The sequence below is a fragment of the Kogia breviceps genome, chromosome 15 (genome assembly GCF_026419965.1).
Source record: "Kogia breviceps isolate mKogBre1 chromosome 15, mKogBre1 haplotype 1, whole genome shotgun sequence".
NCBI classification, from domain to species: Eukaryota; Metazoa; Chordata; class Mammalia; order Artiodactyla; family Physeteridae; genus Kogia; species Kogia breviceps.
Window position 1 is genome coordinate 72,393,528 of NC_081324.1, and position 13,239 is coordinate 72,406,766.

General features: G+C 42.6%; 1 protein-coding gene across 5 annotated transcripts in view; it reads left to right on the forward strand.

Moving 5' to 3' along the window:
- Positions 1 to 13,239, forward strand: part of SVOP (SV2 related protein) — an 86,587-nt gene that overhangs the window by 37,668 nt on the left and 35,680 nt on the right. For all 5 annotated transcript variants that reach the window (XR_010836884.1, XR_010836885.1, XM_059040328.2 and 2 more), the window contains one exon: positions 10,530 to 10,593. Coding sequence is in view for 3 of the 5 variants with exons in the window: in XM_059040328.2 (XP_058896311.1) it covers positions 10,530 to 10,593 (64 nt within the window). In the remaining 2 variants the exon portion in view is untranslated. The remainder of the gene's footprint in view (positions 1 to 10,529; positions 10,594 to 13,239) is intronic.

Consider the following 13,239-nt stretch of genomic DNA (forward strand, 5'->3'; position numbering starts at 1 on the left):
CTGCTATGGCTGCTGACCTCGTGACTACAACCGATGTCTCTTATTCTCTGCCCTCTGCCACCCATTCTAGATTCTCGTCACCTTTGGCTAGTACTCCTGCTGATCTAGGTGAGGTCCCTTGTTACCGTGCCCTTCTCAGGTCCTGGCTGCTGCTTGTCCGTTTAACACCAAGATTGGGCAGGGGATTACCAAGAGATGTCCTGTGTATCACCTCGGTACCCAAGCAGATAACAGTAATCCTACCACCTCCTGATGCTTAGGATCAGTTCCTGGGACAGAATGATGACTCTCTTTCATGGCTGCTCATTTCTTGACACAAGGAACCCGAAGTTACTAGGTGATAGCCGTTGTTTAAAGTTATTGGGATTCTTGCTGCATACCCTGGTGGAAGCATGTTCTCTCTGGGAACCAGGACCTCTAGACCCACAGAGCCTAGAAGATGCAGAATGGGGGAAGCACAGATCCCCCCAAGTGGGTCACTGGGAATGGTGGCAATGAAGACCACTTCTACTTCGACTCTTAGGTTTCCAGAACCATGTCTTCTTTCTACACAGCACCATGTAACAATCATTGATTTAAGGGTATATTGTGTCCTACAAGATAGTGCCTCGTCCTCACAGGATATCATCTCCAAGCTGACACCTCCACGGCACCTACAAAAGCCTGCTCCATCACTCAGGCCAGCCGCTTCAGGGTGGCATGTTATGTGAAAGGACCAGTGGATTCCATGGTCACATACCCACTGCTGCATATCCTTTGTTATACATCGGCTCCCTTGGTCCCATGCACTAGGGGATCCTGTGTCAGTGGGTCAAATACTTGGAAAGCCCTCAGATAATAATGCTGCCTGAGACCCTGTGGGCAGGAAAGGCAAACCAATCCCCAGAATATGTGCCATTTCCGGTCAAGGTGAATCACTGCTTCTTCCCAAATGGAAGCTGTCCAATGTAAAAAATCTTGCCACCAAGTGACATGGGATGGTTCCATCCTGAGGGCTCCATGTTGGTCTCTGTTGCTGGAAGACTGGCTTTTTGGCAGCAGAAGTGGCAAGATTGACTCTGGTGGGTAAAGATTGGGGTGATGCACCACTGCAGCCCCTGCCCTCTGAGGGTCAACAGCTCAGTGATTGACTTCTTGAGCCTCTGGAGTGTCACGGTTTGGGGAGGCTGGGAGAGGTGATCTCAAAGGAGAATGCTAATACTGAAGCAGGGTGCTTGGATCATGGGCTCCCTGGCCCTGTCTCATAATAGCTGTGCATCCTTAGGCAAGTCATTAAGCCTTTCTACACCTCAGTTTTCTCATCTCTAAAATGGGGATAATAACATACCTACCCCATGGGTCACTTAGAATGTTAAGTGACAACGCATGTGAAGTGCCCAGGACATGGCTAGCAGGCGCTCAAAAGACGTCAGCACGCAGCTCGTCTGCTGAAGGCTTTGGTAAGAGGCTCAGGCATCAGTGAAATGGACGATGGACTCGGTGTATAATTATGGAAACAACAAATGTGGAGGAAAGGAGATGTGAGAACATGGACTTAGCACAGGGACTAATCCAGACTGTCTGCCACTTAGAGGCTCTCAGTTCAACTCCGTCCTTCCCTCCCTTTTTCATTATTGATCCTCCAGGGCTGTGCAGAGTAGGTATTTGACATGGACTCCTGGATCTGGGATGAGCTTAAAAACCACTGGAGCTTAAAGCAGAGGCCATTAAGCCAAGCCCATTAATCTGGGCTGGCAGGGGCTCGTGGCCAATGTGCTCCACTTCTGGCCTGACTCCACGAATTCCGTCCCATTCATTCATGAGCCATTCATTGACTAGGGGACCATTTTCCCCTCATGCTGGAAGGAATGAGATCACAGAGGTACACATTAAATTCCTTTCCCAGGGATGCTTGGGGAGATGGCAACAGAACAGCCTCCAAACAGCCCCCTGGATTTTCTTTCCATATGAGGAAAGGGAAAGGAACCAAGGATTCAGAATGTCCACAGTGATTCTTTTTCAAGATGGTGCCATGAGAAACGCTCTTTTCTACGTCCTCTTCTTCCACATTGTCTGGAAGTGACATGAAAGGTATAAGAAATAAATCTTGAAGAGTGCTGGAAAGCAAGAAAAAGGTGCTATCAGCAGAACAGAAATTTTGAGGAACCTCTGGAAGACTGTAAGAAGATGGCATTCCAATGGCAGAATAACTAGAGGAGAGAAAAAAAAACATCCCTTAAAACTGTGAAGGGAAGAGATCTTCAGGCAGAGAGTACAGGACACCAGGGAAATAAAATTAAGGACACAGAGCAGCTGGCAGGGCCTTTACCCCCTTACCTGATGTCGTGAGGGTTCTGAGCTTGCCTACCTGTTCCCTTCCCCCACACCCCAAATGTCATGCCTCCCCATTTAGCTGTTCATTTACTTAATGCTGCTATAGCCCTTCTGTCTGTTTATTGAGCTATTACTGTATTCCAGGCACATGACCATTTTAAACCCACAAAACCTTAAGACGTAGATAGGATTACCTCCATTTTACAGGTAAGAAAACTGAGGCTTTAAAGCAGTAACATGTGTAAGGTCACACGGTTAGTAAAAGGAGGGCAAATAAAAACCACTAACAAAATTACAGAAGAGGGACTTCCCTGGTGGTCCAGTGGTTAAGACCCAGCACATTGCAGGTGGCACAGGTTTGATCCCTGCTTGGGGAACTAAGATCCCGCATGCCGGGTTGTGAGGCCCCCCCAAAAAAAATTACAGAAGAAATATTTAGCCACCCAAGAGACTCACTGGTTCCCCAGCACTTTCACGCCTGCTATTTACATTAAAAAATCATGTCTTAATTATGCAAAGCTCTTATCTAGTTATAAAAATGGCTCCCCTAAGTTCATTATTTGGAAACATTTAGTCAAAGATATTTTTGTGTAATTAAATGTAACTAAGAGTTTCCATTCATTCAGAAGGACTTAGTTGTGCCACCTCACAAAACCAAGTGAATAAGGTTTTGCTATATAATTGTTAAAAGCTCAACAATCAGAAGTCCTTATAATGTACTCAAATTTTTAGTATAAATACAAATTATATTATTAAAAATTTTTAATTGAAAAAATGTTTTTCTTTCAGTTGTATTGAGATGGAATTGACATCACTGTATAAGTTTAAGGTGTACAGTGTAATGACATATATCTTGCAAATGATTCACACAGTAAGTTTAGTTAACATCCACCAATTCATATCGAAACTATGTTGTTAATAAGGAGCCCATCCCTAATTTTTGCCTTTCTAACTCCTCCTCTCCCTTTATTTCTTCTTTCTTTTCTCTCTTCCCTCAAAGTAGGTGTTCACATTGGTCCTTGGTGATAACAACAATAACATTAGTAGTGATGGTGATAATAATAATGTCAGTGGAGTGCTTGCCAGGTGCGGGGCCCATGCTAAGCTCTCTCTTCACACTACCTCTTCTTGTCCATTGGACAACCCTACTATCCCCATTTTACAGCTGAGAAAACTGAGGCTCAGAGATCCTGAGGGATTTGCTTAAGGTCAGATGTTTGTTTTGTCTTGTTTTGTTTTTGCGGTACGCGGGCCTCTCACTGTTGTGGCCTCTCCCGTTGCGGAGCACAGGCTCCGGAAGCACAGGCTCAGCGGCCATGGCTCACGGACCCAGCCGCTCCGCGGCATGTGGGATCTTCCCGGACCGGGGCACGAACCCGTGTCCCCTGCATCGGCAGGTGGATTCTCAACCACCGCGCCACCAGGGAAGCCCAGGTCAGATGGTTTTTAAGTGGAATGTAGAGTTACCTTTTGCTTTGTAACAAACCACCCCAACACGTATGGCTTAAAATGATAACAATTTATTTAACTCATGATACTGCAGTTTGGCCATTTGCTTGTTCTGGTCTCTGCAGGGCTTTTACTCTTGTCTTTTGTCTGCTGGTGAGTTGGATGGGGACTGGCTAGGCTACTACGGCCACAGCTGACTCACCTCTGCTCCACAAGCCTCTCACCTGCCTTCCCCTTTGGTAACCATGAGTTTCTTTTCTATGTCTCTGAGTCTGTTTTTGTTTCGTATATAAGTTCATTTGCACCCTTTTTTAAAATGCCACATATAAGCGATATCATATGATATTTGTCTTTCTCTGTCTGACTCATTTCACTTAGTATGGTAATCTCTAGGTCCATCCATCTGCTGTAAATGGCATTGTTTCATTCTTTTTTATGACTGAGTAATATTCTATTGTATAAATATACCACATCTCCTTTATCCATTCCTCTGTCGGTGGACGTTTAGGTTGCTTCCATGTCTTGGCTATTGTAAATAGTGCTGCAGTGAACATTGGGGTGTATGTATCTTTTTGGATTATGGTTTTCTCTGTGCATGTGCCCAGGAGTGGGATTGCAGGATTATAGGGTACCTCTATTTTTAGTTTTTTAAGGAACCTCCATACTGTTCTCCATAGTGGCTGTACCAATTTACATTCCCACAAGAAGGAAGAGACTTTAATCCAAGCAAAAGAGTTAAATGTAACTTTATCATTACGAACAATACCTTTTTGTTTTAGAAAATGCAAATAGGCACCAAAAAATAATAATCACCTCTAATTGCACATACTGCCTTACAAAAAATATACAAGACACAGGTTGGCACCAGGGCAGGTGGTTTATTATTTCCAGTAGAGGGTGCTGTGTATTTCAGCAGAAATGCCACTTACCTTTGAGATGGAAGCCTGCCCTACCTGGCATCCTACGAGTGAGTGTTTTAGCTGCTCTTAAAGATGAATACCCCAGGGCTTCCCTGGTGGCGCAGTGGTTGCGAGTCCACCTGCCGATGCAGGGGACACGGGTTCGTGCCCCGGTCCGGGAAAATCCCACATGCTGTGGAGCGGCCAGGCCCGTGAGCCATGGCCACTGGGCCTGTGCTTCCGGAGCCTGTGCTCCGCAATGGGAGAGGCCACAACAGCGAGAGGCCCGCGTACCACAAAAAAAAAAAAAAAAAAGATGATATACCCCCAGGTAGTTGCCCACCTGTTCTGCCTTGAGACCTGTCTCAGAAGTTGCTCCAGATTGGTGTCCAGAATAAGCTTGCTCACAAATCTGTCCTTGGCTCAGCTTTTCCCCCCAAAGACCACGCAGAAATGCCAGACGGAGATCACAGGTCATTTCCTTCGCAGGCATGTGATCCAAATGGCGAATCTCTAACTGCCAAGTGCTGTAAATGCGATTATTTGCAGTGGGGAGTTATTTGTGCCCGTATCAGCTGCTTCTTGGCATTGCTGATTTCATTGCTTATTCTTCAACTCTTCAGTGTGGTTGTAATAATCCCCATACTTTGGGTGAAGCTCAAGCTACTCTTTCTCATCATGAACTGCTATAAATAATGGCCAAACGTGGGACACAACAATTACAGGAAAAGATGTTCCTTGTGGCATAGGTTGCAAAAACAAGAAACTGAAAACGATCTAAGTATTAATTAATAGGGTCACGGCTGTTAAAAAATAATCTGGTAGCTCTACATAGATTACTATGGAAAGATTTCCAGACTGTCTTATCAGGAGCAGATCCTGACACAGAAATTCAAAAGCAAGGAGTTTCCTCTGGGAGTCACTACAACACATTCTCCAAATTGTCCCGTTCGAGGGACGAGGCAACTGTCATTTGTTAAGAGCTGCTCCTGGGAAGTTTAAATTCCTTGGCACTTCTGGTCTGCCACATGGGTTGGCAAAGCAAGCTTTAATGACCAGAGAAAGCACTCAGGGAAGAGGTGTGGGTGCTGGCAATTGGAAGTTGGACTGGCATAGCCAGAAGTGGTAAGAATCGGGACATTTGTATGGGTGTAGTATGGCAGGATGCTGCATGTGTGAGAAGAAGGGAAGGAAGGGAGGGAGGGAGTGGAAGGGAAGGGAAAAAAAGAGAAAGATACTATGTTGCTTAAATGTATTAGTACTGTTAATATTATATAATTAATTCTAGCATATCTTCCCCATACTGTACGTTTCATACCTGTGACTCATTTAGTTTGCAGCTCGAGTTTGTGTCTCTTCACGTCCATCACCTACTTCTCTCCTCGCCTCCCCTCCCCACGGCCCCAGGAACCACCTGTCTATTCTCTGTACCGTATCTGTGACTCTGTTTCTGTCTTGTTATGTTGGTTCGTTTGTTTTGGTTTTCAGATTCCACGTGTGAGTGAAATCAGACAGCATTTGTCTTTCTCTGTCTGACTTATTTCTCTTAGCATAATACCCTCTAGGTCCATCCATGTTGTCGCAAATGGCAAGATTTCATTCTTTTTTGTGGTTGATATTCTATTGTGTATATGTATATATTGATATAAGTTCCACATCTTCTTTATCCATCTATCTGTTGATGGACACTTAGGCTGCTTCCACATCTTGGCTACTGTAAATAATGCTGCAATGAACATAGGGGTGTACATGTCTTTTCGAATTCGTGTTTTCATTTTCTTCAGATGACTACCCAGGGGTGGAATTGCTGGCATATGGTAGTTCTATTTTTAATTTTTTAAGGCACCTCCATACTGTTTTCCGTAGTGGCTGCACCAATTTACATTCCTACCAACAGTGCAGGAGGGTTCTTTTCCTACATCCTTGCCAGTGCTTGTTATTTGTTGCCTTTTTGATGATAGCCATTCTGACAGGTGTGAGGTGATAGCTCATTGTGGGTTTGATTTGCATTTCCCTGATGATTTGTGAGGTTGAACATCTTTTCATGCACCTGTTGCCATCCATTATGTCTTCTTTGGAAAAAATGTCTCTTCAGTTTTAAATTTATATATTCATTTACATAGAAAAGGGGCTGGAAGGTTGCAAAGCAAACTGCTATTAGTCATGGCTTTGGGGAAGGGGAATGGGAGCAGGGGTAAGGAGGAAGAGGAAAATTCATCATACACTCCGTATGCTTGCATATTGCTAAATTATTTACAATGAGAATGCATTCATGTACTAATTCTGTGCTTAAAAAAGAAAAAAAGACTGCATGTTGTAAGTTCATTATAAAAACAAATCCTTGACCTCTAAGGACAGGATTAGCTTTGCCCTTAGAGTATGCTACTGCACATTTTTTTCATGGTTAGTAATTTGATTTTAATTTGGTGGGGACAATGTAAACATGCTTCTTATTTTATTATCAATATTGGTGTTTTAAAAATGATATAAGCACACCATTTGGAGAATAGAATAAACTTTCAAAGTCATTCATGGTCATTGCCGTCATCTTTTACAACAATTGGTCTCCATTCTCAGAGCTGAGTGAATGAAATTCCTCATGGTTTTTGTTGAGAGAGGCACTTGTAGGACTGTAAATTGGAACAACTTTTTAGGAACCACTTTGGTGATATATATCAAAAGCCTTAAAATGTGTACCCTTTGACTCAAATTCTTTTACAGGAATGTACCCTAAGGAAACCACATGCAAACAAAGATTTAAGACGAAAGGTGCTTATTGAAGTATTGTTTATAATTGTGAAACCACCCAAATAGGGAAGCGAGTGATGGACTGCATAATATAGACAGACCTAGGTTAAAATTTTGGCTCTTCTACTGACCAGCTTACTAGCTACGTGATCCTGGTCGAATAACAACTTACCTGACACAGATATAAAGATGAAAATAGGGATTAAACATAGACACACACAATGGGAATTATAATTACCTACCCCATGGACTTGCAGCATTTATTGAGTGAGATAATTCACGTAAAATATGTAGAAGAATGTTTGGGCACATAGTAGATCCTCAATAAAAGGTAGCTATTATTAAGGAAAATATGGCTCATGAATATGATAGAATATATCTGTGTAAGAGGATTTAAAATGGCATGGAGATACTATTTATAAAGTCAATAAAAATAGGGTTCAAAATTCTTGAATATGATCTCAGCTAGGGGTTCAAACAGAGAGACAGAGAGAGATGAAGAAAAGAGAGAGAGAAAGAGAGAGACAGAACACCAACATAGAGAGAGAGGACTTATTAAAACACACTGCGAAGTAAGACTAAATGACATTGACTTTTTCTCCATGCTTTTCTCTACATAGAGTATATCTGAACTACTAAAGCCCTAGCTATCCCTCTGAGGCTCCTGAGAATTCTTCCTTCTCTGGACAGAGGCATCTTTTATCCTAACCGTAAGAAAGACTTTTACCAGTGATAGAACTATTTCTAAATCTTAATGGTATTGCTGAGGCCAACATTTAAAAAGATAGATGCTTTGCAGGGAAAGGTGTCATGGGTTGGCTTTCATAGAAGCACACAGACTGAGGCAGAGATTTTTGTACAGGTAATTTATTCAGGGAATGCTCTCAGTAGGAGCCTGTAAAAGAGTGAAAGAGGCAAGAAAGGTGAAGGGAAGAAATTAAGCAAGGATATGGTTTCAGGTGATATCTAGACTCAGCTTGATCCCATAGGGAGCTCTGGAGTATTCATTGTCTCATAGGGTCTGTCCCACCTTGAGGCAGGTACCCAGCACTAGTCTTCAGCCTGCCCTGGAGAGAAAGGGCATAACTCCCAGATATCTCTGGGGTGAGGCAACTCCAATTACTCAAAAGCAATCCTAAGAGAGTGTTGCAGGTATGAGCTGTTAGAAGCAGCATCTGGTAGGTGGGCCCTATGATCTAGTAAAGGGATCCCAGGAGATCTAGATGCACCATCTGCCTCAAAAGGGTTAATGGAAATAAGGCTTCCTCTACCCCGCCTACCTTAAGAGGAGCCAGGAGAGTAAGTAACATGAGGTCATCTAGTAGCTTGGTTGTCTGGCTTAGGTGGGAGATGAGGGGAAAGAGAAGGGCTTATCTTCCTAGCACAATGGAAGGGAGCATGGGGAGTAGTTTAGAAGTTTCCTTTTCTTCCCAGCATGGCCATTAGCTGAGCAAGTGAAAGGGAGGGAGGGGAGGAGGATGTGGAGGTAGATGGAGGAGGCAGCCAATATGGTTGCGACATTGGTTACATTGAGTAAACAAGTGAATTGATTGAGCAGATGAGAAATATTTTGAGGATAATGAGACACGGAATTCTCAATGTTGGAAAAGAAAATTACAAAAATGGAAATTTAAAGGTTAGAAAGAATCCTAAAATGTTGGACTGGTACTGAAAGTATCAGTATGAACTCATTGTTTTTAAAAATACATATACACAGATAGATATGGAAATAGATAAAGATGTATGGTGTGCATGTGGGAAGAGAGAGAGAGTGAGAAATAGAGACACGCAGAGAAAGGATGGATGAATAGATGATAGATAGATAGATAGATAGATAGATAGATAGATAGATCTCTTAGCTGTGTCCACTAGGAGGGCCTAGAAGCAATGGAAACCCCCATAGCAATGAGTGCACTGAACACTCAGATCTTGGTGTCTAAACACCATCCTCTTCCAGAAGGAACCAGGACTTCTTAGAAAAATGACTGACCCCATGGTTGGGGCAAAGAAAGTACTAGATGAGCCTGGACATCTTTTTGTACAAGAAAGTAAGAAAGAGCTCAAGGAATGATGGAGACATGTCAAAAAGACATAGGAATCAGCTTGAGAGGGCTCCCACTGACCAGATCTGGGACAGTCTGTGTATCAAAATAATAAAGGCAGTAATGCATTACAGCCCATTGAATAAAACAGGAATCCACCGGTCCATACTGATGAAATGAATGGATAGGTGGGTAGGTAGATAGATACATGGATGGATAGCTAGATGAGACAGGAGAAAAGAAAGCTCTTCCTTACAGTAGAATGTCAACCAATAAATGTAGAAGGAGATATGGAAAAAATAAATACAATTTGTCATCATAGTGGTGGTTGATTCAGGCAGAAATAGTCAAAAGATGGAATGCTAAAGCTGGTGAGTAGAGGTTCTATGGGGAGCAGGATATTGACATAATCTCTGAATGTTCCCCCATAAAGTACTTCTTAATCACAAATGGAAAATTGATAACTTTAGGATGGAAATATCTATCAGAAAACTTGACCTGGTGATGAAAGTTAATATCACCAATGATGGGACTACTTGACGTCATGTCCCCAGTGTGAGGCACTGGGAAGAGTTCAGCATCGTTTCTGTGAGGTTCTTGTCCAGAAGACATGGGCTGAGTCTAGTCACAAGGAGACATCAGATGGACCCGGGATGGGGGGCATCCTGCCATATGAACGGCCTCTACTCCAAGGCTATTCAGGACTTGAGTGATAGGGACAATCTAAGGAACGTTTCTAGATTGAAGTTGCCCGTCATCCCACCACTGTTTTTTCACCTACGTTTACTGGGTTTGGGGGAATGCTCAATGACAGTAGGTACTAAATTTGAGAATCATATGGGGTGGCAGCGGGGGGGAGTTGGTTAAAAATGCTGATGCCAGGACCCCACCCCTGAGAGTGTGTTTCTGAAGGTCTGGTATGGACCCTGAGGATCTACATATTTAGCCATCATCCCCAGAAATCCTGATGTAAGACAGACCACCCTTGGAGGAAAGTTGGCCGAGAAATTCAGAAAACCATAGCAATCTTTCCACTCAGTCCTGACCTTAACTCCCTTTCTGTCTTTTGCATTCCCAGGGTGACGCTGTATGCTGAGTTCCTTCCCATGAAAGCCAGAGCTAAGTGTATTTTGCTGATTGAGGTAAGGAGGATGGTCTGGGATTCTGGTTATTACTCAGTCTCTGAGCAGGAGATTCCCGGGTGTCTTGAGCCATAGGACAAGGAAAAGGAATTTAAGAAAAATATAACAGATCCATTATGCAAGGATTTAAATGGATCATTTATGTTGATTTCAACATGGTTGTTTTGCAATATGGATAAATTCTTCCATTGACAAGAAATTCAGTCTACCATCCCTGAAAGAAAAAAAAATGGTAGCAGGCAGGTAGTCTGTCCTTCCTGAACTAGAAATGACTTTTATCTGAAAGTTGGTGCTGAACATTGTAGCTTGAGTGGACCAAACTCCTGCCCCCATGCCAGATTGACTAGTGTCTTGTGTGAGATCGCCATTCATGACCATGTCTGTGGCCAGTAGGCTGCCTTAAAACTCTCTTGGACCATCCAGTCCCTCTCAAGTCCTCCCTCTGCCAGGGTCGTGTGACCCATTTTCCAACCATGATCTGGAAGATCGCAGGGCAAATACATAGCTGCCCAACAGTCCTCCTCCATGCAGTGGCAGTATTATTTGTCCCTGCTGGACACTGAGGTCCACAGTCACGACTGTCCCTAATCACTATGATTACATGACAATACTGATCACACTGACCCCAGAGCCCAACTTAACCATCCTGACTGTGTCTACCCCTGAGCAATCAGGGTGGTAGTCAGCTGGTCCACGCTGGTATGGATGAACCAGTTTAAATTTTGAAATGCATCTGCCAGCTGATCCTGAACCCTGACTGGCCCTCATTGCCTGATACCTTGTCCTTTCTAAGGACTCCCTAGAGCTCTCCATGATGCAGCAACTAAAGTCTAGTGAGGGTTGGGGGAGGTGTCTGACCAGGGTTCATTCTGATTGGCCAATACTGTATGGTGTCCACTCTGATTGGTCAGTGCTATAAATTGTTAGCCATTTTGACTGTCCCTCTGGTTGTCAGCAATTGAAATGGACTGTGGTTACTTTAAGCGAAAGGGGATTTAGGAAGGCCCTTGGGGGCTCCCAGATGGAGAAGATGAAAGATGATGTTTTGGAATGGACAATAGTTGTAGACTCAAGGTTGCAGCAGGAAGCAACATACTCACATTAGGATAATTTGAAGAGGGTTTCTTTTTTTTTTTTTTTTTTAATTTAATTTAATTTTTTATACAGCAGGTTTTTAGTTTTTATACAGCAGGTTCTTATTAGTTATCTATTTTATACATATTAGTGTATATATGTCAATCCCAATCTCCCAGTTCATCCCTCCACCACCACCCCCACTTTCCCCCCTTGGTGTCCGTACGTTTGTTCTCTATATCTGTGTCTCTATTTCTGCCTTGCAAACCGGTTCATCTGTAGCATTTTTCTAGATTTCACATGTATGTGTTAATATATGATATTTGTTTTTCTCTTTCTGACTTACTTTGCTCTATATGACAGTCTCTAGGTCCATCCACGTCTCTACAAATGACTCAATTTTATTCCTTTTTATGGCTGAGTAATATTCCATTGTATATATGTGACACATCCATTCGTCTGTCGATGGGCATTTGGGTTGCTTCCGTGACCTGGCTATTGTAAATAGTGCTGCAATGAACATTGGCGTGCATGTGTCTTTTTGAATGATGGTTTTCTCTGGGTATATGCCCAGTAGTGGGATTGCTGGGTCATATGGTAATTCTATGTTTAGTTTTTTAAGAAACCTCCATACTGTTCTCCATAGTGGCTGTATCAATTTACATTCCCATCAACAGTCAAGAGGGTTCCCTTTTCTCCACACCCTCTCCAGCATTTGTTGTTTGTACATTTTCTGATGATGCCCATTCTAACCAGTGTGAGGTGATACCTCACTGTAGTTTTGATTTGCATTTCTCTAATAATTAGTGATGTTGAGCAGCTTTTCATGTGCCTCTTGGCCATCTGTATGTCTTCTTTGGAGAAATGTAGATTTAGGTCTTCTGCCCATTTTTTGATTGGATTGGTTGTTTTTTAATATCAAGCTGCAAGAGCTGTTTATATATTTTGGAGATTAATCCTTTGTCCGTTGATTTGTTTGCAAATATTTTCTCCCATTCTGAGGGTTGTCTTTTCATCTTGTTTATAGTTTCCTTTGCGGTTTTAAGTTTCATGAGGTCCCATTTGTTTATTTTTATTTTTATTTCCATTATTCTAGGAGGTGGGTCAAAAAAGATCTTGCTCTGATTTATGTCAAAGAGTGTTCTTCCTATGTTTTCCTCTAAGAGTTTTATAGTGTTCAGTCTTACATTTAGGTGTTTAACCCATTTTGAGTATTTTTGTGTATGGTGTTAGGGAGTGTTCTAATTTCATTCTTTTACATGTAGCTGTCCAGTTTTCCCAGCACCACTTATTGAAGAGACTGTCTTCTCCATTGTATATCCTTGCCTCCTTTGTCATAGATTAGTTAACCATAGGTGTGTGGCTTTATCTCAGGGTTTTCTATACTGTTCCATTGATCTATATTTCTGTTTTTGTGCCAGTACCATATTGTCTTGATGACTGTAGCTTTGTAGTATAGTCTGAAGTCAGGGAGTCTGATTCCTCCAGCTCCATTTTTTTTTCCCTCAAGATTGCTTTGGCTGAAGAGAGGGTTTCTTAAACGGACCATTTATAAGGTCCCTGAAGAGGCAA